The 27,500-nt window shown below is 42.2% G+C and overlaps 1 protein-coding gene across 5 annotated transcripts in view; it reads right to left on the reverse strand.

The window, feature by feature from the left end:
• LOC135112786 (uncharacterized) overlaps positions 1 to 27,500 on the reverse strand; it is a 65,524-nt gene that overhangs the window by 19,820 nt on the left and 18,204 nt on the right. For 4 of the 5 annotated variants that reach the window (XM_064027598.1, XM_064027597.1, XM_064027599.1 and 1 more), the window contains 3 exons: positions 12,814 to 12,968; positions 5,662 to 5,739; positions 3,483 to 3,621 (listed from right to left, as the gene is read on the reverse strand). In XM_064027598.1, the coding sequence (XP_063883668.1) occupies positions 3,483 to 3,621; positions 5,662 to 5,739; positions 12,814 to 12,968 (372 nt within the window). Of the gene's footprint in view, positions 1 to 3,482; positions 3,622 to 5,661; positions 5,740 to 12,813; positions 12,969 to 22,016; positions 22,063 to 27,500 lie in introns of those variants that run through there. The other variant, XM_064027600.1, reaches the window with a different exon arrangement.

Here is a 27,500-nt window from a genome sequence, read left to right on the forward strand (position 1 = left end):
TTATTTCTTGAAGGGTTGGACGTCAACGAAAAGACATGGAAAAGTGCAGGGTGGTGTCATCAGTGTAGGAGGGAATAGGACAAAAAAGTTTGATTTAGATAACTCATGAATAATTGAAGAGAGTGGATGACAGGACAGAACCCTGATTTAGGTGAAGAACAGTGACCGTCTACCACAGCAGCAATAGAAAGGTCAGAAAGAAAACTTGAGATGAAGTTACAGAGAGAAGGATAAAAGTCGTATGAGTGTAGTTTGGAAATCTAGGCTTTGTGCCAGACTCTATCAAAAAACTTTTGATATATCCAAGGCAACAACAAAAGTTTCACCAAAATCTCTAAAAGAGGATGACCAAGACTTGGAAAGGAGTGCCAGAAGATCACCAGTAGAGCGGCCTTGACGGAACCATACTGGCGATCAGATAGAAGGTTGTGAAGTGATAGGTGTTTAAGAACCTTCCTGTTGAGGATAGATTAAAAAAATTAGATAGGCAGGAAATTAAAGCAATAGGATGGTAGTTTGAGGAATTAGAACGGTCACACTTTTTAGGAACAGGCTGAATGTAGGCAAACTTCCAGCAAGAAGGAAAAGTAGATGTTGACAGAGTTGAAAGAGTTTGACTTTTTCCATGTCCACGCTGGCCTAAACCCTATCAGGTCCATAAGCCTTCCGAGGGTTTAGGCCAGCGAGGGCATGGAAAACATCATTGCGAAGAATTTTAATAGGTAGCATGAAGTAGTCAGAGGGTGGAGGAGAGGGAGGAACAAGCCCAGAATCATCCAAGGTAGAGTTTTTAGCAAAGGTTTGAGCGAAGAGTTTAGCTTTTAGAGATAGATGTGATAGCAGTGGTGCCATCTGGTTGAAATAAAGGAGGGAAAGAAGAAGAAGCAAAGTTATTGGAGATGTTTTAGGCTAGATGCCAGAAGTCACGAGGGGAGTTAGATCTTGAAAGATTTTGACACTTTCTATTAATGAAGGAGGTTTTGGCTAGTTGGAGAACAGACTTGGCATGGATCCGGGCAGAAATATAAAGTGCATGAGATTCTGGTGATGGAAGGCTTAAGTATCTTTTATGGATCACCTCTCTATCATGTATAGCACGAGAACAAGCTGTGTTAAACCAAGGTTTAGAAGGTTTAGGTCGAGAATAAGAGTGAGGAATGTACGCCTCCATGCCAGACACTATCACCTCTGTTATGCGCTCAGCACACAAAGACGGGTCTCTGACACGGAAGCAGTAGTCATCCCAAGGAAAATCAGCAAAATACCTCCTCAGGTCCCCCCAACTAGCAGAGGCAAAACGCCAGAGGCATAAGAATGTTAAGTTACGTTAGGATAGGCTAAGATCAGCTAGGATGGGTTAGGATAGGACAGACGAAGATATGATAGGATCAGTCTGAGTTCATGTACGAGTACTTGCCAGGTTAAGGAAGAAAGAAGAAGAAGAAGAAGAAGAAGAAGAAGAAGAAGAAGAAGAAGAAGAAGAAGAAGAAGAAGAAGAAGAAGAAGAAGAAGAAGAAGAAGAAGAAGAAGAAGAAGAAGAAGAAGAAGAAGAAGAAGAAGAAGAAGAAGAAGAAGAAGAAGAAGAAGAAGAAGAAGAAGAAGAAGAAGAAGAAGAAGAAGAAGAAGAAGAAGAAGAAGAAGAAGAAGAAGAAGAAGAAGAAGAAGAAGAAGAAGAAGAAGAAGAAGAAGAAGAAGAAGAAGAAGAAGAAGAAGAAGAAGAAGAAGAAGAAGAAGAAGAAGAAGAAGAAGAAGAAGAAGAAGAAGAAGAAGAAGAAGAAGAAGAAGAAGAAGAAGAAGAAGAAGAAGAAGAAGAAGAAGAAGAAGAAGAAGAAGAAGAAGAAGAAGAAGAAGAAGAAGAAGAAGAAGAAGAAGAAGAAGAAGAAGAAGAAGAAGAAGAAGAAGAAGAAGAAGAAGAAGAAGAAGAAGAAGAAGAAGAAGAAGAAGAAGAAGAAGAAGAAGAAGAAGAAGAAGAAGAAGAAGAAGAAGAAGAAGAAGAAGAAGAAGAAGAAGAAGAAGAAGAAGAAGTATCTTCACCATCAGAGGAAAAAGCAGCATCACCACAACCATGAGTAAGAAGAAGCAGTACCACAACCATCAAAGAAGGAAGCAACACCAGCACCACCGCTATCATCATCATCATCATCATCATCATCAGAAGAAGAAGAAGAAGAAGAAGCACCACCACCACCATCAGAGGAAGAAGCACCACCACCACCATCTGAGGAGTATAGACAAGTTTTGGGGCCCAAGTGTTTTGCATACCAAGCGTCATGAGCATCAAACGCCCTGAGGCCTGTTTGCGCTGAGGCTGATCTATCTTGTGTGATCATCTGACCTGAGAACTATGACCGGAGCATCATCAGTCCCAGAAGCAAATGACTAACTCTTACCTCTCCATTCTCCACCTGACACACTCTCAGCACTCACATCCAGCCAGTCTTGCTCCTTGAGACCACCACACAACCCATCAGTGCCTTGATTACCCCTCCATCACTTTGCCTCGCTTTCTTTTCGAACCATGTGATTGCAATTACTAGATCTCACTCCACACAGTCTTATCAGACTTCCCCCATTTCCATTCCTTCATGCCTACCACGCCATCGCTACCAACACAAGCATTTTAGTTACCCATGACTAGCATGTTGATATCTGTTCCTTTCTCACAGACAGTCATTCAAGTCAGTCCAGAAATTTTCCCTTTCCATCTCATCCCCCTCACTACCTGGCCTGCAGGCACTCACAACACACCACTACAGCACACCCACATCAGCCTCGACACTTCCTTCCATTCCACCACACACTGCTGCACTCTGCGACTCAGCAGCAGGGATACTCCCTCCCTCGCTCTCTCTCTGTGTACCTGACACCCTCCCAGTCCCACTTCAAACCCGCTGTTCAACTTATTTTACCCCATTGAGAGCTAGTAAGTCGAGCTTCCGATCAACAAACATTCTCCCTGTCTCCTCACTCCTACACACATTCGTACTACATTCACGCACATTAAGTAATCCAAGTTTTAAGGGCTGGGTATTAATTACACAGTAGGGGGCCCCACGCCCCCACGCCACCAGACAAGCAGACTTCAGCAAGAATTATTACAAAGTGATAAAAAGAACAAGACTTGGCGGTCCGTCCTCCGAGCATCAAGTGAGCGAAGGAAAGCAATGTTCGCCGTAGAGGAATTAAGGGTACGAGGAAAGAGAAAGGGATGGAAAGAAAAAGACGAAAAAGGAAGGAAAACAGACAATGATGGAGGCAGAGGACACACACACACACACACACACACACACACACACACACACACACACACACACACACACACACACACACACACACACACACACACACACAGAAAGAGAGAGAGAGAGAGAGAGAGAGAGAGAGAGAGAGAGAGAGAGAGAGAGAGAGAGAGAGAGAGAGAGAGAGAGAGAGAGAGAGAGAGAGAGAGAGAGAGAGAGAGAGAGAGAGAGTCAAATACTCACGATAGACTTCTAGGGTGACAGGATGTGATATTTTGGGTCGAGTGTTGACCTGACACTCGTACACTCCCGCGTCCGCCAGCTGCGTCTCCTCGATGAGCAGGTCCCACGCCCATACCGCGCCGGCACGCCACGCCCTCACCTGCAGCAACGCACATCGCACAAACTCAAATGGATACGCTGTCTCTTAGATATCCATTACATCTACATACTTGTTCTGTTCACCCGTGGATAATCAGGAGAACTCATGCAATACCTTAATATAGTTTGGGCAGTTTGTTACTCGTACAGCCGCTGTGTAATTCCTTCATAAATGGACTTTTAAAAGCTTTGCGATTAATACTTAAATATCACGCACGGTGTCTTTAACTCTTTCACAGGAATATGCAGCAAATCACGACAAGAAAAGCGCTGTGCAAGATCTTTAGAGTGCTAACGAGAAAGGAAAGTGGATGAAAAGAATATATTTTCAAAGTCAAACCAGAATAATATTTAGAGTTGACTTTAAGACACGAAGAAATAAATGTCTGAGTGGTTTATGATTCAAGGAAAGATGTGCTAAATACCAGTGAAAGGGTTAATACCACGGGGATAACTACGTCGCTTGCGTGGCTCCGTGGATCAGGCAGTACACATCTAAGGCAAGCAGAGTGAGGAATGTGGCTCACTACGCCACACCACCACCACTGTCCTCATTCTTCCCTACCCACACTGCACACATTTCTTATTTTACTCTTTGTGTGGTGTTTCCGAACAGTGGCACAAGGCGAATGGAAATCTTTCCCCTTCCAGACACACCTGCAAGGGCACTGCAGGTGAGTCAGGTGACCCTCCTAGCCACCAGGTGAGTCTGATGATTGGAGAGACTTCGAGGATTTCCAAGAGTGGGCTGGAGGAGAAGGAATCAGAGAAAAAGAAGAGAAGGAGGAGGAGGAGGAGGAGGAGGAGGAGGAGGAGGAGGAGGAGGAGGAGGAGGAGGAGGAGGAGGAGGAGGAGGAGGAGGACGAGATGAAGACAGAGAAAAAGAAGAAGACGGAGAAGAAGGAAAAAAAGAGAGAAAAACCAAAGAGGAGGAGGAGGAGGAGGAGGAGGAGGAGTAAATCAGTGAAAATAAATTGACGATACATGGAGCAGGTGGCAGGTAGGTCAAGTGTATGAGAGGAATGGATGCAAAGGAAGGCTGATTGCGAAAAGAGGATAAAAGGCGGGAATAAACATCAGGAGGCAGGAAGGCGCACGGCGGGGGGATGCAAAATGTAATGTCGCAATGAGTCAGTCTATTTTCTCCCCTTCACCTTGGCGGCTCGACTAACGACTCCCCATTGACTGGCTGGCTCATTAACTCGCCTCACTCTACCATAGGGTAATGCAAACTAATCCTCCTTGACCCATAACTGTCCTTCATTACTCTGTGCCAATATATATACTGCGTCGTGTGTTACAGGTCGTTCTCTTCCATTCTGAGCCCACAACACTCCATTTTCATTCTACCCTATGATAATTCCCATACTCTTAGCAGTTTTTAACCCACGATAAATATTTTTGCCCTACGCCAATTCTGGGTCATAATTACTAACCAAGAAGCCTTTATAACTCACAGACGCAATGAGATATACGATAAGCGCCTTTAATTCATCGCAGCTGATGATAACCTACTCTGGTTCCATACCATTGCAATCTGATTCACCCTGAGTCACAGTACCTGACTTGAACCAACCCTCACTTGCTTACGAGCATAACCAGACATACATTTGGCTCAGTACTTTGACTATTAATCCTTGCGATACTTAACTATGACTCGTTTCGATGACTTGACCAATTCACTGCTATTTGGTACATCTTTCCTTCATCACTAACCAATCTGGTACAGTTCATGTCGTTCTACAGTCATCTCCAAACATTGTATTGACTAGATATTGCAAAATCTATGCTTTTTCATTCTTTTCTTTTTTTGCAGATGCGTAGTAAAGTCTCATACATTGATTTTAGTGCTGTGAACTGTCGCATATCGCAGTATCAATATACACTATTAATACACCTATATCAACTCCAAACAAAATTATTGACCTGTCCTGACCATCCTCTACTGAATGAACATGTTAATGCACTGAAATTTGACTTAAACCTATGATAACTCCTCGCCACGCCTCCCCGTGACCTGGCCTGCCCCTCCCTGACCCACCTTGATGCGCTGGTCGGTGGTGATGATGACCTCCTCCGTGGCCAGCACCTGCAGGTCCTCATGCTTTATCCACGACACCTGCAGAGGCCACAGGTGAGGCAATTATTAATCAGGCAGGTAGGTGGTCATCCCTGTGTGTGTGTGTGTGTGTGTGTGTGTGTGTGTGTGTGTAAGAGAGAGTGTGTGTGTGTGTGTAAGAGAAGAGAAGAGAAGAGAAGAGAAGAGAAGAGAAGAGAAGAGAAGAGAAGAGAAGAGAAGAGAAGAGAAGAGAAGAGAAGAGAAGAGAAGAGAAGAGAAGAGAAGAGAAGAGAAGAGAAGAGAAGAGAAGAGAAGAGAAGAGAAGAGAAGAGAAGAGAAGAGAAGAGAAGAGAAGAGAAGAGAAGAGAAGAGAAGAGAAGAGAAGAGAAGAGAAGAGAAGAGAAGAGAAGAGAAGAGAAGAGAAGAGAAGAGAAGAGAAGAGAAGAGAAGAGAAGAGAAGAGAAGAGAAGAGAAGAGAAGAGAAGAGAAGAGAAGAGAAGAGAAGAGAAGAGAAGAGAAGAGAAGAGAAGAGAAGAGAAGAGAAGAGAAGAGAAGAGAAGAGAAGAGAAGAGAAGAGAAGAGAAGAGAAGAGAAGAGGAGAGGAGAGGAGAGGAGAGGAGAGAGAGAGAGAGAGAGAGAGAGAGAGAGAGAGAGAGAGAGAGAGAGAGAGAGAGAGAGAGATAAGAACTCAACCAGCAGTAAAATCAACAAAAACAAAAGGGCAGAAATAGAACGTGCAAGCTTTTTTTCTTTTTCCCGTGCAATGAGTCCCGCCTCGGGCTTGCGAATAAAGGCTGAAAAATCACCGCTCTTTGTCACTTTGGAAAATATGAAGCAAAAACTCCTGAAACACAAGAAAAATCATAATTTCTGGTAATTTCTGCGTTATTTTAACATTAACTTGATCACTCGACACGTAACTCACTGAAAAAGACGAAAAGTCACGAAAGAAAAGAGTTAGTTCTTCTTGAGTCACTGTCATAATTACAACACATATTCTTCTAATGACAGCGTTCTTTTATCCCTTCCACCTCGCCTCGCCTCGCACGTGTCAGTTATAACTTAAGATTTAACACTGACTTAACACGTAACTTTGAATGCCTTTAAAGTTTAATAAGGAGTTTGCTCTTGCCCTTCTTTCCCGTGAACTCTTTCCACGAGGCTCATCACCTCTACTTGAGCGAGATGACTGGCTCGCGTGGCTGGGAATGCTAACTATCACAGAAATTAATGCTGTAACTGACTTTAAATGGAAGGAAGACAAAAAGAAAAAAGACTTAATCATTATCAGTGTTTTATTTGTAATATGTTAACTCATTTATGTCTGTCACTGTGTCTCTCTTCGTTTGCCATTTTGACAGTTGTGTTTTAATGAAGTTAAGGATTTGGCGTGATCCCTTATCAATTCGTCCAAAAATGTCTCTCTCTCTCTCTCTCTCTCTCTCTCTCTCTCTCTCTCTCTCTCTCTCTCTCTCTCTCTCTCTCTCTCTCTCTCTTTCTCTAGGGCACGTTGCTGACTAGCAGTTCGGACCATCAGGATACAAAACACAGCCCGTACCATCACTCATCTCCGCCTCCCTCCCTCCCCCCCTCTCTCTCTCTCTCTCTCTCTCTCTCTCTCTGCACAATGTTTATAACCTCTGTCTTTTCACTTTTCTTTGGTTGATGTACAAGCACATATGTATTTCTTGATCCTTTATTTTAATTTATTTATCATTATTATCATTATTTTAGTCAATCATTTATGCTGTCCTTCATTTGAGAACATCATTTATCTTTCACAAACTTTTTTTTTTCTACAGTTAACAAGTTCTAGAGTTCATATTCACATTTATAATTTTCGTTTACACATGTTGGTATTACTTTGATAATGTTACATTTAATTTTCGGTCGTGATTCTCCATTCATTTTGGAATTATTCCACCAGACAGAATGAATAAAAAAATGAATTCGTTCACTTTGTTTTTTTTAAGTTATGTGTTTTATTTACTCGGTCACATGTTTCATTTGTTTAAACGACATGAAACAATTACATTTTTCGCTCAAACTATAAAGCATTCTCTCTCTCTCTCTCTCTCTCTCTCTCTCTCTCTCTCTCTCTCTCTCTCTCTCTCTCTCTCTCTCTCTCCTGTATTTGCAAAGTCTACATTCCCACTGGTCAGGCCTTGACCTTGACTCTCTGCGTTGATCAGTGAATGCATATTTAACTTATTTTCCTTTCTCTGTTAAAGTTTTTTTTTTTTTCACATTTGCATATTCCTTTCACTGTCATCACGCACGATATATGACAAACACACACACACACACACACACACACAAACACTTTATATTTATTAATTTATTTACACTTTATATTTATTTATCTATTATTTATTTTATTTTTTTCCTGCACGACTTCACACAAATATTAATTTCTTCCTGAGTTTGCATGTTAAATAGTGTAAGCATTAAGATATTAGAGGATCGTTGAACTTTTTCTTCTTTAATCAATCCCAAACTCGGCGTGAAATTGAACAGTCACATTCAGGCAAACACTGAAGTAGGTATAAGCTCTGGATAAATATTTTTCTCTAATCGATTAATTTTCGAAAACGACTTCCCTTGTTATAGTTCAATGTAAAATCTCGCCCGCACCAATGGCTCACTAACAATGAAAGCGTGAGGCGAGCACCGGGCGGAGCTACACAGATGTTTACAAAAACTTCCACGAGCGCCGAAAAAACGAGGACTCAGCCAGAAGCAACAATTAAGGTCGCTCCGTGAAGCCCCTTCGTACCTAAACCTTATTCTGCTTCCCGTTGTCGGCCAGCTGGTAACGAAGGCTGCAGGGGGGAGAGAGAGAGAGAGAGAGAGAGAGAGAGAGAGAGAGAGAGAGAGAGAGAGAGAGAGAGAGAGAGAGAGAGAGAGAGAGAGAGAGAGAGAGAGAGAGAGAGAGAGAGAGAGAGAGAGAGAGAGAGAGTGTTTTCAGCGACGAAACTAATCCGGAAATGATCGTTCGCCACATTTTATGAAGAATTATGCGGTAAAGTGAAGGTAGTGGTGGTGGTGGTGGTGGTCGGGGTGGTGGTGGTCGTGGAAACGAAAGATACAGATAAAAAATACACTCAACTTCTGGATTACGGTTCCACAGTCCCAAAATTCTCTCTCTCTCTCTCTCTCTCTCTCTCTCTCTCTCTCTCTCTCTCTCTCTCTCTCTCTCCTCTCTCTCTCTCTCTCTCTCTCTCTCTTTCTCTATTGCTTCTACTAGACTTAATCTAAAAATGAAAAGTTTTGGTGTGAATCTCTTGAACTCTGAGAGGGGGAGGAGCTGGAAGAAATGGAGGAGGAGAGGAGAGGAGAGAAATGGGAGTTCTGGGAGTGGAGGAAAGTGGAGGCAGGGGAGTGAAGGGGAGAGGGAAGGAGAAGGAAGGAGAGGCAGGGAGAGGACGGAGGAGTGAGGTTCTGGGAGAATAGAAGGAAAGAGACATTTGTGGCGTAATGGATGGTAAAGAAATGACCTCGTGGGAATAGTACACATGCAAGAGAGAGAGAGAGAGAGAGAGAGAGAGAGAGAGAGAGAGAGAGAGGAGAGAGAGAGAGAGAGAGAGAGAGAGAGAGAGAGAGAGAGAGACCAAAGTATAGGAAGTAGAGGGAAGGATAGAATTGTATGACAGATATGGAGTAGAAGAAAAAATATATCGTGAGTGTCAGACGAGAAAAACGGGGAAAGGGAATGTAGGGAAGTGAGGGGAGTGAGAGGGGGAGGGATGAGGGGACGGCGGCGAACGTGAGGGACGAAGGGACGGCGCGCTGCACGAGTGGACACAATAAATGTAGTACAGCTGGTGGCAGAGGCTGGGTTATGGGCGGCCAGGGCGGGTGTGTCTGGCCCTACACTGCTTCATTACGCCTTGGTGGGGGGGCTGTGACGGTCTGCTGCCGCTGCCCACTCCAGTGACGCTGTGACGCGGGGATCACTGCTACGGTTCGCCAAGTTTCAGTCAGTCTGCTTCCATCTCGCAGCTGTGGGTCTCTTTATTCACGCTGAGTAGGTTAGAAATTCTCCGCGCATCCCACAACATCGTATAAATTCCATGACATACCAATATAAACGTGAAATATGCCGGCACCGATAACAGGATGCAATAACCTATAACGCACGTGGATAAGTAGGAAGAGAAAAGACGAGGAAAGAGAAGCCTTCCATAACACACATATTTGTAAATTCTGACCTTTCCCAGCACGGAGGCCTGACCTTCTCCTTTCCTCTCCCCCTCCCCTCCCCTCCCCTGCCGGGTGACTCAAGTGTTCCCCAGGCGTCAATAAGTTAGCGCTCGTTCTCACCTCACGCAATTATGCCTTTTTTTTTTTTTCAGTTTCCTCCCATCAGTGACGGAGCTGCGCGATACCTTTAATGAGAAGGACACCGCGGGAAAGCCCCAGTAAGTCACGTGTCGAAACTTGTTTAAACTCCTCTCCTTTCTTACAATGAACAACGCCAGAAGAGAAAAGAGATTTAAAGATGCTCGCAAACACGTCCAACTTCAAGGATAAGTCATGTTTTGCAAAATATCAGGCAGCCGCAGCAATTATGTCATTATTCCTTATATAAAAGATATTTTAGAGATTACTGAAGTGTCACACGACTTTCATTAAACTTTCTGTAAGAACCAATTTCGTGTTTTATTGGTCAAGTTGTTAAAAATTATCATGAAGATAAACAACGTAATGACAGATAAACTTGTGTGACAGACAAATGTAGGGCGGTAGGTAGATCAGACAGACAGACAGACAGACAGACAGACACAGTTAAAAGACAGGCACAACTACGAACGCACAACACTGACATACACATCGACAAAGATAGGCAGACAAGAAAGAAGACAGACGGATCAACAGAGAGCGACAGACAGCCAGCCAGCCAGTCATACCGGTAATTAGACACACCTATAAACACACAGCTCCCACGCAGCCAAACACACATCGATAAACAGACACCAGCGACAAAGCGGGTTGCTCCTCGTGGGCCCATTAGCCTCCATTACCATGACGCCACTTCCTGAGAATAATATCACGACTTCAACATCAAGCGAATTACCGAGGAAAGCTAACCGAGGGCGGCGTGCAGTGAGGGACTGGGGGAGAGACGGGCTATCTGAGAGGCTGGGCGGCGGCGGGTGCTGCTAACGACTCATTTTGTAGACAGCATTAGGACAATTCCCGCCACTTTCCACCATCTCTAAGCCACTCTTCCTTCTTACTCTTTATCTCCTAATCCGCTTTTCTGGGACGCATATTCTTCCTATAATAAGTAGACCTTCCCAACTCTTTTTTCTCTCCATTCCCCGTCTCGATTTTTTTTTATTTATTTATTTATTTATTTATTTATTTATTTTATTTTTACCACCCAATTCTTCCTTCTCATTCTAGCTCTTCCTTGATGACACACTCCGGCCATCCAACTACTTGAGGTCTTATTACTGACACCACGCTGACCGTCGCCTTCTTCCTTGCGGGGCTGCTCGGGGGCTGATAGGGCTCCGCTGCGCCCCCAGAGACACCCTTACGGATGGGACGCACCGCCCTCCACTTATACCGCCTCCTTTCCTTCAGGGGCTTATGGCGCCGAGGGGTTTATGACGCAAGATGAATTCTGATGTACAGTGGATGGGTCTCGTTATTGTTGTTGTTGTTGTCGGTAGTGGTAGTGGTAGTGGTGGTGGTGGTGGTGGTGGTGGTATTGATGTTGTCTTGTTACCGTCTGCTTGTTTTTTACGTTTTTTTTTTTCTGTGTGTGTGTGTGATGGTGGTGGTAGTGGTGTTTCTGGTGTTGGCGATGGTGATGGTGTTGCGGCACACTGCTAGCAACTAACATTGCGGTGGTGGCGGTGGGTGTTTTGTTGTTATTATCATTGTTATTTTTGTTGTTCTTGCTGTTGCTGTTGCTACTGCTGCTGTTGATAATATCACTATTATCATAATCATTCATTACATAATATAGTTTATGTACATATATAAATAGGGCTGCTGCTACCACTATTACTACTTTAATGCTAATACTGCTATTACTATTACTACTACTACTACTGCTACTACTATCACCACCACCACCATTACCACTACTACTACCTTTTCGTTGTTGTACTAACAGTACAACAAGAATTACTACTACTACTACTACTACTACTACTGCTCCTACTACTACTAATATTGCTACTGCTCCTGTTATTACTACTGCTACTACTACACTACTACTGTTGCTGCTACTATACTACAGCTGCTGCTACTCCTGCTATTATTACTACTGCTGCTACTACTACTGGCACTACTACTCCTGCCACTATTTCTACTACTACTACTACTACTATAACTACTAGCACCACCAATATTAGTAGCACTACCAATACTACTACTACTACTGACACTACCAATACTACTACCACTACTAGTAATAGTAGTACTACTGCCACTACTACTACTGCCACTACTGCTATTACTACTACTACTACTACTACTACTGTCACTACTGCTATTACTACTACTACTACTACTGCCACTACTGCTACTACTACTACCACTACTGCCACTACTGCTACTACTACTACCACCACCACTACTACTACTACTACTACTACTGCCACTACTACTACTAGTACTACTGCCAATACTACTACTAGTACTACTGCCACAACTTCAACTACTACTCCTACCACTAGTACTCCTACCACTACTACTACTGCCACTTCTACTACTACTACTGCCACTACTACTATTACTACTGCCACTACTACTGCTACTACTACTATTACTACTGCCACTACTACTGCTAGTATATCCACTACTACTACTATTACATCCTCTACTACTACTGCCGCTAATACTACTACTACTGCCAGTACTACTACTGCCAATACTACTACTACTACTGCCAATACTACTGCCACAACTACTATTACTACTATTAATGCTAGTAGTACTACTGCTACTACTACTGGCACTACTACCACTGCTACTACTACTACTACTACTACTGGGACTGCTGCTGCTGCTGCTGCTGCTGCTACCACCATTACCACTACCACCATTAAACCTTGTCTTTACTCTACGTCTTAAAACGAAAATACCATAAAATATTGCACCAGGAGCAAGACTTACTGATCTGCCCTTGAGGTTGGTGACGCGGCAGGGCAGTGTGGCGAGTCTACCGGCTGTGACTGCCACGGTGGAGGGCAGGTCCGGCAGCAGGTGGGGGCCGCGGCGGAGGGAGGTGGCAGGCTGTTCCTCACGCCAATCTGTTTGTTCCCGCCAGCCTGAGAGTGAGGACAGGGAAAACCGTGTATGCTTTTTGTTGGAAACGAGTAATGCATGACATTCTCTCTCTCTCTCTCTCTCTCTCTCTCTCTCTCTCTCTCTCTCTCTCTCTCTCTCTCTCTAATACAATGTTAATTAGTCTACAGCAGTGGTTCTCAACCGGTGAGGCGCGAGCACACGATGGGGGGGGGATAATAACAATAATAATAGTGTGGGCCAATGCAATAATATCCTAACCAAAGGTTATCTATCTATCTATCTATTTCTATCAATATATTTATGCCATCATAGATGTACTGAGGAGGGGGTTTAGTGGGCGGTGCAGGGAGGGGGACACCAAATGCATTGAACCAGCTTTGGGGGACCCAGCTTGCAAAAGGTCGTGAACCCCTGGTCTACAACAAGGCATTATTTTACTGGTGGCTTGATGATAAAATGAATAGAAAGAGATACCGATTATTGCAACAGTTGAAGGCACACAATGATGCAAACGTCCTGCAAACGCGTTAGTGTGAAATTAAATCTATATCATTTGATTCCGTCCTCCCTTTATACTGCAGAAACTTTCCCTAATTCCAAAATACTTGTTACGAGCTAATGATGCCTGCTGTTTCTTTACCTCGGTGTGGTGCTGTCTGCCCCGTGCCCACTGGTATACACCTGTCTGCATTTTTACCGGAGTCACTGGTAATGGATCTTTGTCTCCGTACTTCTGTGGTGATTTTAGAAATTCTGGAGTTTTGCCCATAAATTTTGAGTGCTTAGTGAGGACCTGGTCCCCAGCTAGGAACAGCAATACATTAGGCCGAAGAGAGGAGGCCTCTGAAAGGACGGCACTGCTTTTTTGTCACCGGCAGCGTTGTGCCGAGCGCTGCTAGAGGGAGCGTGCAGCTTTTTCAGCCTTTCTTGTCTTAATGAACTTTGTGTTACCTGAACTGAGAAATCACGCCTCGTTCGTTTCTTCGCTAGAGCGGCGCCAAAGCTAACAACACTTAATAGCTCTGGAAACTTGACGTGTCACAAATGTCACCTTCGGTTATGTACTGAAATTATTACAACCGAACGCCGCAGCTGCAGACACTCGCCACAGTGGCCCCTCACCGCCTTCCCTCTTTCCATGGTCCCCGCCAGCAGCCTGTCCGCTTAGTGGACGATGGCATGCTAACTTGCCTCCGCTCCACAGCCTTCTTCAGCAGGGCAGGACGTCAGCTGCACACACACACACACACACACACAATACCACAACACACAACACACAAACACGCAAGCAAGCAAGCAATCAATAAAAAAAACAGCTCAGTGAACGGAATTAAAAAATTGGTAAATTTATCGCACACGCACAGTCCATTGGTATTATCTGTTTGCTGTGGTCAATAAAATATCTATCTATTATCAGTGTTTCTTGCCGTCAAATCCTGCTGGTGTCACTGGTGTCGGCAGGCGGTGATTGACAAAAGGAAGAGCGACGTGAAACACAAGAGCTGCACAACTTAAATGCGGTTGCCGTGAGGAACAAGAGGAACAAGACACATTTCGATGTTTCACTTTCAATTCGACACACTTGACTCGTTGGGATAACAGTTTCCAGACACTCTCAGACAGCTCAGGGTGCTCCTGCTGCCGGCACGCCGATCCTGCCTCCTGGAAGATGTCATACACACACACACACACAAACATACACACACACACACACACACACGCAGAGAGAGAGAGAGAGAGAGAGAGAGAGAGAGAGAGAGAGAGAGAGAGAGAGAGAGAGAGAGAGTTAAAAGGAAAAAAAAGCCGATGATATATGAACTTATTGTCACGTAATTACTTTTTAATATCACGTCACGGAAATCAGGCCACTAAACAGCAACTTTCCCAGTCACTGCCTGGACTAAACCAGTAGTTCAGCACACGCTGCTCCAAACATGATGAAAACACGCAGCCTTTCTTCAATTCTTCAATTCACTGACTAGGAGTTCTGCTGCCCACTTTGAAACATGAATAAATGAATAAATGAATAAGTAAATAAATAAATAAGTAAGCTAAACACAATTGACCATAACAACTTTGAAACCAATGGCAATGTTTATGTTTGGTAAGTCTTTAAAATTATTTATTGGTGAAGAAATGCTATTGTTAGCTCAGCAGGAAAAACGAATGAAACTTACCAGCATCCTACTGGCCAGACCAGTTCTCACCATCATGTGGCCATCGTGTGCACTACATGACACCCGACAGAAGGAACCAACGCACTCCTCCTGTACGACATGACCACTCAATGGTATTTTGCTGTCTTCGTATTTATTTATTTGATTAATATGCTCTCATGTCTTTATGCACACTGGTTGTTGATATATATATATATATATATATATATATATATATATATATATATATATATATATATATATATATATATATATATATATATATATATATATATATATATATATATATAAGAACAATAAAGATATTTCTAAGGCAGTATTTCTTATCCCACCTGAACACCCCCAGTGTGTCAGGTGTAGCAGCCCAGCACCCCAACTCTGGCTAACATCTGGTTACACAGACTACTACAGTTGCAACACTACTACAGAGATAACGCAGAATCCAGTACTGCTTAATCTTTTATTTTGTTTGTTACCCTGAAATAAAATATCGAGGATGTCAGTACTGTAGGCAAAAGCATTAAATTCATTCACTGTTCTTCCTCACTATGCTAAAATACAATAATACAGTTGAAAAAGAGTTTAAAGTTCATGAAATTAAGTCAGCTGTTGTCAAAAAATATCCGTTCGAAACTTTTGTGTCTCTTTTGAGGAACATTGACATTACATCGCCATACGTGCAACATTTACCAGCACCCATCAAAACTGTTTTCATCACCCCCTGGGGGATGCCACCACCCGAGGTTAAGAAACTCTGTTCAAAGGGAAGAAAAGAGCGGCAAGTCACGTCCGCTGTCCTGGTTTGTGGGGCTGTTAGGTGTCCACGACTAAAGATAACATAATAACACTTTGAAAAGAATACACTACGCAACACTCAGCATATTTTAACGAGAGCTAATAGGCAAGTTTTCTCCCTGACATTCTGAGTGACTATCAGGGATGCAGGAGAAGGGAAGGGATAATGGGGAAGGTGTGTGCAAGCGCCTCTCATTTGTGCAGCCTCCCAGAACGGCTTTGACGAGTGTGCGCCATTTCGCGGGCTGACGCACACCGCCGCACAACGCCCTCCCGAAGCTGCTGCAGGAAGGCTGCACCCCGGGAGAAAGACACGTCACTTTCTCTCACTCGGTATTCACTTATACGAGAAAGATAGCAAGAGTTCTGCTGAGGTGAAATAGCCGAGTTAATAAATAAATGAAATAAATAAACAAAATACTAAGTTAACAGTTAAAGAAGGAATTGATTAATCTGTGTACAACCGTTGCTTAACAAAGAATACGTTAGAAAAAAAAAATATATATATATATATACTTATATTCATGTGCTTCTTGAACACCTGGGAGATCCAGCAACCAAACAGTATATACATAAATAAATAAATAGAATAAATAAATAAATAAATAAATAAATAAATAAATAAATAAATATATAAATAAAATTAAACAATTAAATCAAAGCGTTTCAAATCCAACGCGCTTCCGTCAAGACGCTTTATGAAACAGTGAGGCAGTTTACAGCAGGAGAACTCACCTTTTTCACCACCCACCCGCCGCCGAGTCTGTGTCGGTGAAATTAATAAAGACTAGTGCTCAGATCCACCAGCGCATGTCGACTAGAACACTTCATAAAACCATAAAGCAGAGAAAATCTCGTCTCCAGCTAAAGGGAATCTTTCTCTTTGTCCTTGGAGGGAAACACGAACTGAATGAACTGAGCTGTGGTGCGTCTTCTGGATACCACCTGTAGCTCTGTGTTTGAATATGTGGTGAATCTTGACTGAAAATCTCGAAAATCTTCTTAGCTTGAAGCATTGTTCACTCCATCCCAGAATACCAGAGAGGCAGAACTACAGTACACATGTGTATAGAAAGTTTCATAAAACTGTGCTGACACTTGTAATCACGAAGTGAGACACACGCTGTTTTCCTGTTACTTTCCCTTTTATCTCAACCTGACGTTCTGTCCCTCCTCCTCCTTTACCATCTGTCCCCTTTAATTTACTGTTCCCAATTCTTACTTTTTTCTACACTTTCTTCACATATTTTCTATCTTTTCCTTCTCCTATTCCCGTTTCTGGAATCTTCTCTTTCCAACTTCCCTTCTCCCTTCCCCCCTCCTGTTCGTCTTTGCCTCTCCTTCCGCCTCTCACGACACAAGGCTTCGCCCTCAAGCCCTCTCGAGTGGTCGGGACAAAGTCTCCTTCAAGAGGTTTAAAACGATAAAAATCTTTGTCCGGAGAAACTTGTCGCGGCGAAGGACCAGCAGGAGTGAAAAACTGACTGACACTGACTGACTGACTGTGTAATGCCTGACGCGGGGAAAGGGGCGGTGCCTGAGTGTGGCGAAGGTTAAGAGGACCTGTTTGCTTCTCATAGCTTTTGTTCTTTTTTTTTTTCACTTTCTTCCAGATTATTATTATTATTAATATTAATGTTATTATTATTATTATTATTATTATTATTATTATTATTATTATTATTATTATTATTGCTACTGCTATGACCATTGTTGCCATCTGAGTCATCGTCGTTTTACTGCTGCTTTGGTCGCTTACTCTTTTCCTTTCTTTTTGTTTTCTCCTTTTTTGTGCTTCTTCCTCCTCTTCTTTTTCTCCTTCTTTATACTCCACTTCCTCCTCTTGTTATTGTTGTTGTTGTTCCAATTTTTCCTCTTTGCCGTCATCCTCCCCTTCCTCCTCATCACCTTCAGCTCTTCGCACTTCTGATTCCTTCGTTCTAATCCGCAATGCAGAACACACACATCATCATCACCTTACTCCTTCCTCTCTGTTTTTCTTCCCTCTCGTTCTCTTCCCTCCTCGTGACCACAGAAGGCTCCCCCACCCGCACCCCGACCCCCAACACGTGCATTGTTTTAATCATGTGATCATCTCGTCTACTTAAGTTGTCAATTCCTTATTCTCTTCTCCTCTTTTCCTTCTCGTTTTTTTTTTTTTCCTGCGTCCATTTTTCTCCACTCTTTTGCTCTGGATCTTGTACTTCTTGTTTTATTATAATTTTTCTGTTTTCTTTTTCTTCTTTGTTTCTGTTTTGTTGTTGTTGTTGTTGTTGTTGTTGTTGTTGTTGTTGTTATTCTTGTTGTTATTCTTGCCCCCTTGTTTTTCTTCTTTTTTGTCATTGTTGTTGTTGTTGTTGTTCTTAATTTTACTTTGTTGTTGTTGTTCTTCTTTTACTTTGTTGCTGTTATTGTTATTGTTCTGCTTTGTTGTTGTTGTTGTTTTTGTTGTTGTTCTACTTTGTTGCTGCTGTTGTTGTTGTTGTTGTTGTTGTTGATGTTGTTCTACTTTGTTGTTGTTGTTGTTGTTGATGTTGTTCTACTTTGTTGTTGTTGTTGTTGTTGTTGTTGTTCTACTTTGTTGTTGTTGTTGTTGTTGTTGTTGTTGTTGTTCTACTTTGTTGTTGTTGTTGTTGTTCTACTTTGTTGTTGTTGTTGTTGTTGTTGTTGTTGTTATTCTTTGTTGTTGTTGTTGTTGTTGTTGTTGTTTTACTTTGTTGTTGTTGTTGTTGTTGTTGTTGTTGTTGTTGTTTTACTTTGTTGTTGTTGTTGTTGTTGTTGTTGTTGTTGTTGTTCTACTTTGTTGTTGTTGTTGTTGTTCTACTTTGTTGTTGTTGTTGTTGTTGTTGTTGTTGTTGTTGTTGTTCTACTTTGTTGTTGTTGTTATTGTTCTACTTTGTTGTTGTTGTTGTTGTTCTACTTTGTTGTTGTTGTTGTTGTTGTTGTTGTTCTTTGTTTTTGTTGTTGTTGTTCTACTTTGTTGTTGTTGTTGTTGTTGTTGTTGTTGTTCTACTTTGTTGTTGTTGTTGTTGTTGTTCTACTTTGTTGTTGTTGTTGTTGTTGTTCTACTTTGTTGTTGTTGTTGTTGTTCTACTTTGTTGTTGTTGTTGTTGTTGTTGTTCTTTGTTGTTGTTGTTGTTGTTGTTGTTTTACTTTGTTGTTGTTGTTTTTGTTGTTCTTTGTTGTTGTTGTTCTTGTTCTACTTTGTTGTTGTTGTTGTTGTTGTTGTTGTTTTACTTTGTTGTTGTTGTTGTTGTTGTTCTTTGTTGTTGTTGTTGTTGTTCTACTTTGTTGTTGTTGTTGTTGTTGTTGTTGTTGTTGTTGTTTTACTTTGTTGTTGTTGTTGTTGTTGTTGTTCTACTTTGTTGTTGTTGTTGTTGTCGTTGTTGTTGTTCTACTTTGTTGTTGTTGTTGTTGTTCTACTTTGTTGTTGTTGTTGTTGTTGTTGTTCTACTTTGTTGTTGTTGTTGTTGTTGTTCTACTTTGTTGTTGTTGTTGTTCTACTTTGTTGTTGTTGTTGTTGTTCTACTTTGTTGTTGTTGTTGTTGTTGTTGTTGTTCTACTTTGTTGTTGTTGTTGTTGTTGTTTTACTTTGTTGTTGTTGTTGTTGTTGTTGTTGTTGTTGTTGTTCTACTTTGTTGTTGTTGTTGTTGTTCTACTTTGTTGTTGTTGTTGTTGTTGTTGTTCTACTTTGTTGTTGTTGTTCTACTTTGTTGTTGTTGTTGTTGTTGTTGTTGTTGTTGTTGTTCTACTTTGTTGTTGTTGTTGTTGTTGTTCTACTTTGTTATTGTTGATGTTGTTCTACTTTGTTGTTGTTGTTGTTGTTGTTGATGTTGTTCTACTTTGTTGTTGTTGTTGTTGTTGTTGTTGTTGTTGTTAATGTTGTTCTACTTTGTTGTTGTTGTTGTTGTTGTTGTTGTTGTTCTACTTTGTTGTTGTTGTTGTTGTTCTACTTTGTTGTTGTTGTTGTTGTTCTACTTTGTTGTTGTTGTTCTACTTTGTTGTTGTTGTTGTTGTTGTTGTTGTTGTTCTACTTTGTTGTTGTTGTTGTTGTTGTTGTTGTTGTTGTTCTACTTTGTTGTTGTTGTTGTTGTTGTTGCTGTTGTTCTTTTTTTTTATGTAGGAAGGACATTGGTCAAGGGCAACAAAAATCCAATAAAAAAATATGCCCACTGAAATGCCAGTCCCATAAAAGGGTCAAAGCGGTGGTCAAAAATTGATGGATAAGTGTCTTGAAACTTCCCTCATGAAGGAATTCAAGTCATAGGAAGGTGGAAATACAGAAGCAGGCAGGGAGTTCCAGAGTTTACCAGAGAAAGGGATGAATGATTGAGAATACTGGTTGACTCTTGCGTTAGAGAGGTGGACAGAATAGGGGTGAGAGAAAGAAGAAAGTCTTGTGCAGCGAGGCCGCGGAAGGAGGGGAGGCATGCAGTTAGCAAGATCAGAGGAGCAGTTAGCATGAAAATAGCGGTAGAAGACAGCTAGATATGCAACATTGCGGCGGTGAGAGAGAGGCTGAAGACAGTCAGTTAGAGGAGAGGAGTTGATGAGACAAAAAGCTTTTGATTCCACCCAGTCTAGAAGAGCAGTATGAGTGGAACCCCCCCAGACATGTGAAGCATACTCCATACATGGACGGATAAGGCCCTTGTACAGAGTTAGCAGCTGGGGGGGTGAGAAAAACTTCATAGAAGCTGTTTTAGCTAGAGATGAGATGTGAATTTTCCAGTTCAGATTATAAGTAAAGGACAGACCGAGGATGTTCAGTGTAGAAGAGGGGGACAGTTGAGTGTCATTGAAAAAGAGGGGATAGCTGTCTGGAAGGTTGTGTCGAGTTGATAGATGGAGGAATTGAGTTTTTGAGGCACTGAACAATACCAAGCTTGCTCTGCTCCAATCAGAAATTTTAGAAAGATCAGAAGTCAAGCGTTCTGTGGCTTCCCTGCTTGATATGTTTACCTCCTGAAGGGTTGGACGTCTATGAAAAGACGTGGAAAAGTGCAGGGTGGTATCATCAGCGTAGGAGTGGATAGGACAAGTTCTACTTTATTGTTGTTGTTGTTGTTGTTGTTGTTGTTGTTGTTGTTGTTGTTCTACTTTGTTTTTGTTGTTGGTGTTGTAGTTTGTTGTTGTAGTAGTTGTTGTTCTACTTTGTTGTTGTTGTTGTTGTTGTTGCTGTTGTTCTACTTCTTTTCTATTTTGTTGTTGTTGTTGTTGCTGCTGTTGTTATTCTTGTTCTTGTTCCTCTTGTTCTTGTTTTTCGTGTGCTTGTTCTTCTTCTTGTTCTCCTTCCTCCTTTTCCTCTTTCTCCTCCAACTTCTCCTCCTCCACCCCCTCCTCCATTTTTATCACCACCACCACCACCACCATAATCATCATCACAGTATTCATCTTCATCACCATCATCTCCATCATCATCGCCTCAAGCACACTTCACATAATAGGCCATTAAAGTGACTGTTCCATTAATCACTTCACTTCCTTCACTAAATCACATCGGTATTCATTATTATTCATATCTATATTCGTGTTCCTATCATTATTCGTGTTCCTATTATTATTACACTCATTATTATTACTATTTTGTGGTTCGTAATTCGCTCGTTGTTTTGGTCGGCTTTAATCTTAATTTTACAACCCTAACTACAAGTAATGACCCATCTAATTACTCATCTCCTTGCCTAAACGACTAAATTAGCTTAATCACCTGTTTCAATATTCACTTCATTACCTTAAGTACCAAAATCCATCTTCATAACATTGTGGGGAAGAGGTGTTGGCTGGCGTAACGGACAGAATGTCACTATTAATCTGAGTGTCGCCCGTTCGAGTGCTGCAAGTGTCATTTAGTGGGAGAGGCAATGCTGGCTTGTTAACTCTACCGGAACTACTTAACCTTCGTTGTCAAGCTCGAGTGGCATTTCAGTTACGCTGTTAACCAATCACGAACCTCTGCTCTTCGTCATTCTTCAATACATTTTCATCTGCTGATCAAGACCATTTTCTCTTTCTTTTCATTTGTTTTCTCTCCTTTGTCGTTACATAATTGGCGAGATGAGTGAGGTTCCGGAATCAATATCTCAAAACACTTACTTTTTTTAGCGCCGTCTTTTTCGTGAGTCATCTAGTAACAAGGAAGGATGAGCGACGCCTGGCAGCCAAGCGCCGCCTCCCTCCCCGCACCTCACCAAGGCAATGCTGCTGCTGAACACTCCTCTGCTGTGTGTGTGTGTGTGTGTGTGTGTACGGCATCACATCACCTCATTGTCGTGACAGAAATTACAATTCTTTCAGTCAATCCACCAACAAACCAATCAATCCTGCAGTGTGTGTGTTTACGGGGAGTAGTTACAACATACTTGTAAGAACACAGACAAATAAAAGTAGTACTAGTGTAGTACAGTAGTAGTTGTATAGTACAGTAGCAGTTGTAGTAACAGTATAGTACAGTAGTAGTAGTAGTAGTAGTAGTAGTAGTAGTATAGTACAGTAGCAGTTGTAGTAGCAGTATAGTGCAGTAATAGTAGTAGTAATAGTAATAGTAGTATAGTATAGTAGCAGCTGTAGTAGTATCGTACAGTCAGCAGCTGTAGTAGCAGTATATAGTACGTAGTAGTAGTAGTAGTAGTATAGTACAGTAGCAGTTGTAGTAGCAGCATAGTACAGTTGTAGTAGTAGTAGTAGTAGTAGTAGTAGTATAGTACAGTAGCAGTTGTAGTAGCAGTATAGTACAGTTGTAGTAGTAGTAGTAGTAGTAGTATAGTACAGTAGCAGTTGTAGTAGCAGTATAGTACAGTTGTAGTAGTAGTAGTAGTAGTAGTAGTAGTAGTAGTAGCAGCAGAAGTAGCAGCAGTAATGGTAATAGTAGTAGTAGTAGTAGTAGTAGTAGTAGCAGTAGTAGTAGTAGTGGTAGTAGTAGTAGTAGTACAGTAGTAGTGGTAGTAGTAGTAGTACAGTACAGTAATAGTAGTAGTAGTAGTAGTAGTAGTAGTAGTAGTAATGGTGGTGGTAGTAGTAGTGGTAGTGTAGTAGTAGTAGTAGTAGTAGTAGTAGTAGTAGTAGTAGTAGTAGTATAAGTAGTAGTAGTAGTAGTATAAGTAGTAGTAGTAGTATAAGTAGTAGTAGTAGTAGTAGTAGAAGTAGAAGTAGTAGTAGTAGTAGTAGTAGTAGTAGTAGAAGTAGTAGTAGTAGTAGTAGTAGAAGTAGAAGTAGAAGTAGTAGTAGTAGTAGTAGAAGTAGTAATAGTGGTAATAGAAGTAGTAGTAGTAGTAGTAGTAGTAGTAGTAATGATGGTATTGTCTCGCCACAACGTTAGCAGTACTGGTAGGTACATGACATGCAGGGCTACAGTTCGGCTTAGTTACTTTGCGGGTTAAGGCGTTGTTTGCGAGTATTTAATTTTAATAGGCAGAGTTTACGTTACTATATCTGTACGTGGCCTCGGCACTCAACTCCGTCTCACTGGCCTTGAGTGTGTGATGGATGACTTCCCTCACCCCGGGACACTTTACCTTCCCCAGGACTCCCGAAGGAACTCTTTTTTATCGACCAACCTGAAGGAAGGATAAACAGCTGTGAGTCCATGACATCACACCCTACGCCCATCAAGAAGCTGGAGGACCTCTGCGTCAACTGTTCCAGCTCGGATTCGAACCAGCTCCGGATTCGCAGTCGGTAGATATCTGAGTCAGGCCAGTCAGTGTCTTGGATACATAAGGAGCAACGCCAGATATCAAGCTCAGTTGGGTGAGTGTCTTGGGTACGAAATGAACAACGCCAGACGTATTGTTCTGGGTCAGTGGAGTCAGTACCCCCTCATTTGAAATTAATACATTCAAATTTGAAGTATATTGGACTTTCGTTGATTAATTCCGTTTCTTTTTATATATTCGCTTTTTTTGTGTGTGCAATCTTTAATGTTTTACTGTACTGCGTTTTATTTGCAATATCACATCCTCCCATCCCATCCACTATCATCCTCAACCCTTTCTCTTCCCCCCTCTCTCTCTCTCTCTCTCTCTCTCTCTCTCTCTCTCTCTCTCTCTCTGCAGTAACTTCGTATTTTAAGCTACCCTCTGAGTTGTTTTTAACATTTTGCAGCGGCACCATATGACACCGATGTTGCGGCTCATTAACTCAAATCAATCAATCAGTCAATCAACCGTAGTCAGCAGGCGTGCAAGCCACTGAACCACGGAGGTATAGTAGTTTGTTACATAAGAACATGAGAAAATAAAGCTGCAAGAAGCCATCAGGCCTGCAGGTGGCAGTCTCTGTATGAAGCATACCTACCTATTTCCACTATCGTCCCCATCCATAAATTTGTGTAATCTTTTAAAGCTCCCTAATGACTCGGCACTAACAACATGATCATGTCACTGTCGATAAGCAAATCTGAATGGACCTGTGCCATAGTTAACACTATGACGATGTACTAAATAAACATGGTCTGGCTATATATGTTTCGAGAACGCATATTGATGTAGTTTCGCTAATTCGCTAATTAAAGTAACACACACACACACACACACACACACACACACACACCATGCTGGTGGAAATGGATAAACATTAGATATATTTATCTCTAGTTTGAGTCGTTTGCGTGTGTGAAGTCATACATACAGTACATATTCATACACACACGCACATACATACCTACGTACAAACATACATACATCACACCTACATCAGCGTCAGATATATACAGCATACACTTATGGTCGCCGTGGAAACGAATGGCGTCAATATCTTACCTGTTAATGGCGAAAGCGTAAAAAAATCAGCGTAAACGAGGGCGAGCGATGGTCTGGCGTGAACTGGCACCATCCTGGCAACACTGCCAGTCTGCTATCGTAGTCAGCTGCCAGGAGGCGACACCATCGACCCCGTCTCTCTCTCTTTCTCTGGCGCTCGTTAAAAGCTTACTTTCCTCCGGATTAACTAGTGTGTGTCAGGATTTGCACGAGTTTTTACCCTTCACCTTTAGGAGTCATACATTTTGAGTGCCAACAGTTAATTAATTTTGATGGTACTTGTTACATTTTTGTGTACGAATTCACTTGTTTTCTCTGATGTAATTACATGGTGCCATTTACATTTTTTTTTCTCATCTACAGAGGGATTCCATATTTAGATTGAAAGAGCTGTACTTTTTTTTCAAGATGGCACACTGCACGGGTCTGTGATGACATCCTGGGTGTTCCTCGCAACCCACTACAAGCAGAACGTTCGCTCCCTCCTCGGGACTGCATGCAGGCAGTGAACCTCGGGGTTAATAATGATTTTTTTTTTTTCCGTGTAGTGCAGCGTCTGGTTAGTAGGAGACTAATCATGAGGAAACTGAGCCTAACCTTTACTCCTCTCCTGCTTTACAACCTTAGCCGGGTTTTCTCTCCTCCCTGAAACGTTTGACACGCCTGACTGGCACGTTAAATCATCCTTCCCTTGATTCCAATGCAATGGCTGTGTTTTAGAAGCACTGAGAAAGTCGAGGAAGTTATCTAAATTATCATGGCATGAGAGGGAATACCCAGAAAACGCTCCCTCTGCAGGACACTCAATATGTACGATACTTTGCCAATCAACCGTGATCGGCGTAGTCCGGCAGGATTTGGTCTATCTCGACTGTCTCGCCACTGCACCACTACCTCTCACCTAAGCCTCCACCCCCTATCCTTATCCTTTCCCTGATCCTTCTCTTATCCTTTCTTCTTCCCATAAAACTCCTCACATTCAAGGAACCACCTCTTCACTCATTCCACAGCATTGGAGTGCGCCAGCGACATAACCCTCGGCAAAGACATCCCTCAAAAAATGCCCTGCCACCGCCACCATGGGCGGGGCCGACCAGCTGATCCTCCACAGACAGAAGGGGACGATCATCTATACTTCTAAATATGAAAAGAACTGCAGACAAAAAAAAATGCCCATCAATGTTATAAAGCAACTTAAAAAATATGTAAACAAATAAAATTCTAAGAAGCCGCATAAGCACACCAGTCAATTCAAGGTAGTTTGACGAATAAGCCATGCTCTCTTTCGCTTGGAGCAGCCATTCAAATGAAGTCACAAATAGAGTCCAATTAGACACATTCTCCATCGAACAGTGACCTCAGATCCACCAAGAAGAAAGATATAGAATGAGCAGTTAATGCGCCAGTTGAGCAATGTCATGCAGCAGAGGCGATGAGATGCAGGCGCTGGTCAAGGTATTCTATACAGCGAGGAACAGAAGCGAAGGAGGTCATACAACATTCAAGCCAACGAGAATACTTAACTAAAAGGGGCGTGAGGTGCATTTCTGTTATACACTCACGGTCACGACACACCGGTAGGGAGGATGTCGCTAATATCCTGGCGGCCTCGGTGGCCGAAAGTGACGTTCACGTAGATTATCCTCTTATTAGTGGAGTAGTGGGGAAGGAGGACATGCATAACATGGGAAGCATTAGCGTGAGAGGCCAGTATCCCTGGCGTGTACAAGTTCCTCAGAGATGTAAGAATAATAAATGACCCCAAAGTGTCACACATTATTTTAAGTCATGACATTTCCTAGGCAGCATTTTTAACTATAAATGTTTGCTTTATTCGCCACACTAAGCGTTTTATTAGGCTCGAAAAGAAAAGAAAGAAAACTCATTTAGATATCAACGGAAATGTGAATCAAAGAAAAGCAAAAGCAGACGAAGCAGGCGCCGCGCTGGTGTGTCAACGGCCCCGTGTGTCTGCAGGGAGGCTGATGGACGGAGGGCACAGGCTGCACTGCGGAGTCTGTCTGCAAGCTGCATACAGATTGTAATTAATTATGGATTTACTATAAGTGTGTGGCTCATCCCTCCGGACGCCGCCTCCCTTACTCTCTCCTTTCCATCCTCCCTCCCTCCCTCCTTCCTTCCCTCCTTCATTCGCGCCGAGGACATCGATATGTATATAACAAATGTGGTTCATCAAAACTCCAGATTAATATCGTGTCTTCCTTTTAATTTTCGAAGACAGAACCTGAAAATTAATTGACGTTTCTTATTAGGAAAAGCCGGAAAGCCGCACGGGCAAAAATTTCTAATTTCCATATACCACTAGCCATATTAATACCCGTGTCCGCCTGTCATGTAATCTGCAGGTATGAACGATGACCTGATCAGCATTTGCCGACTTGCATCTCCATGCTAGACACGATGTGGCTTTTCCGTGACGCCCCTCGATGCGTGGTGCTTCAGCACGAGAAAGAGAGACACAGAGAAAGGTATGAGGAAGCAGGTGTCATGTTATTGGTGTCGTAGCGGGTCAGAGCAGGCCAATACAAGTCAAAATAACGTATAATGTTGTAGGTGTAAGACACGTACACATGCTCCTCACTCATTGCCTGCCACCTGCCGGCTCACGTTCACATGATTAGTATGTTTTTTTTTTTTACTTATTATTATTATTATTATTATTATTATTATTATTATTATTATTAGTAGTAGTAGTAGTAGTATATTAATGAGCGAGCAGTTACAGTCCTCCTTCAGCAAGATGGAGAGTGGAGTCTTGCCTTAAGACCGGACGACACGAGGCCTCAGCTGTCCATTGAAG

Source organism: Scylla paramamosain, chromosome 24, assembly GCF_035594125.1.
Source record: "Scylla paramamosain isolate STU-SP2022 chromosome 24, ASM3559412v1, whole genome shotgun sequence".
Taxonomy (NCBI): domain Eukaryota; kingdom Metazoa; phylum Arthropoda; class Malacostraca; order Decapoda; family Portunidae; genus Scylla; species Scylla paramamosain.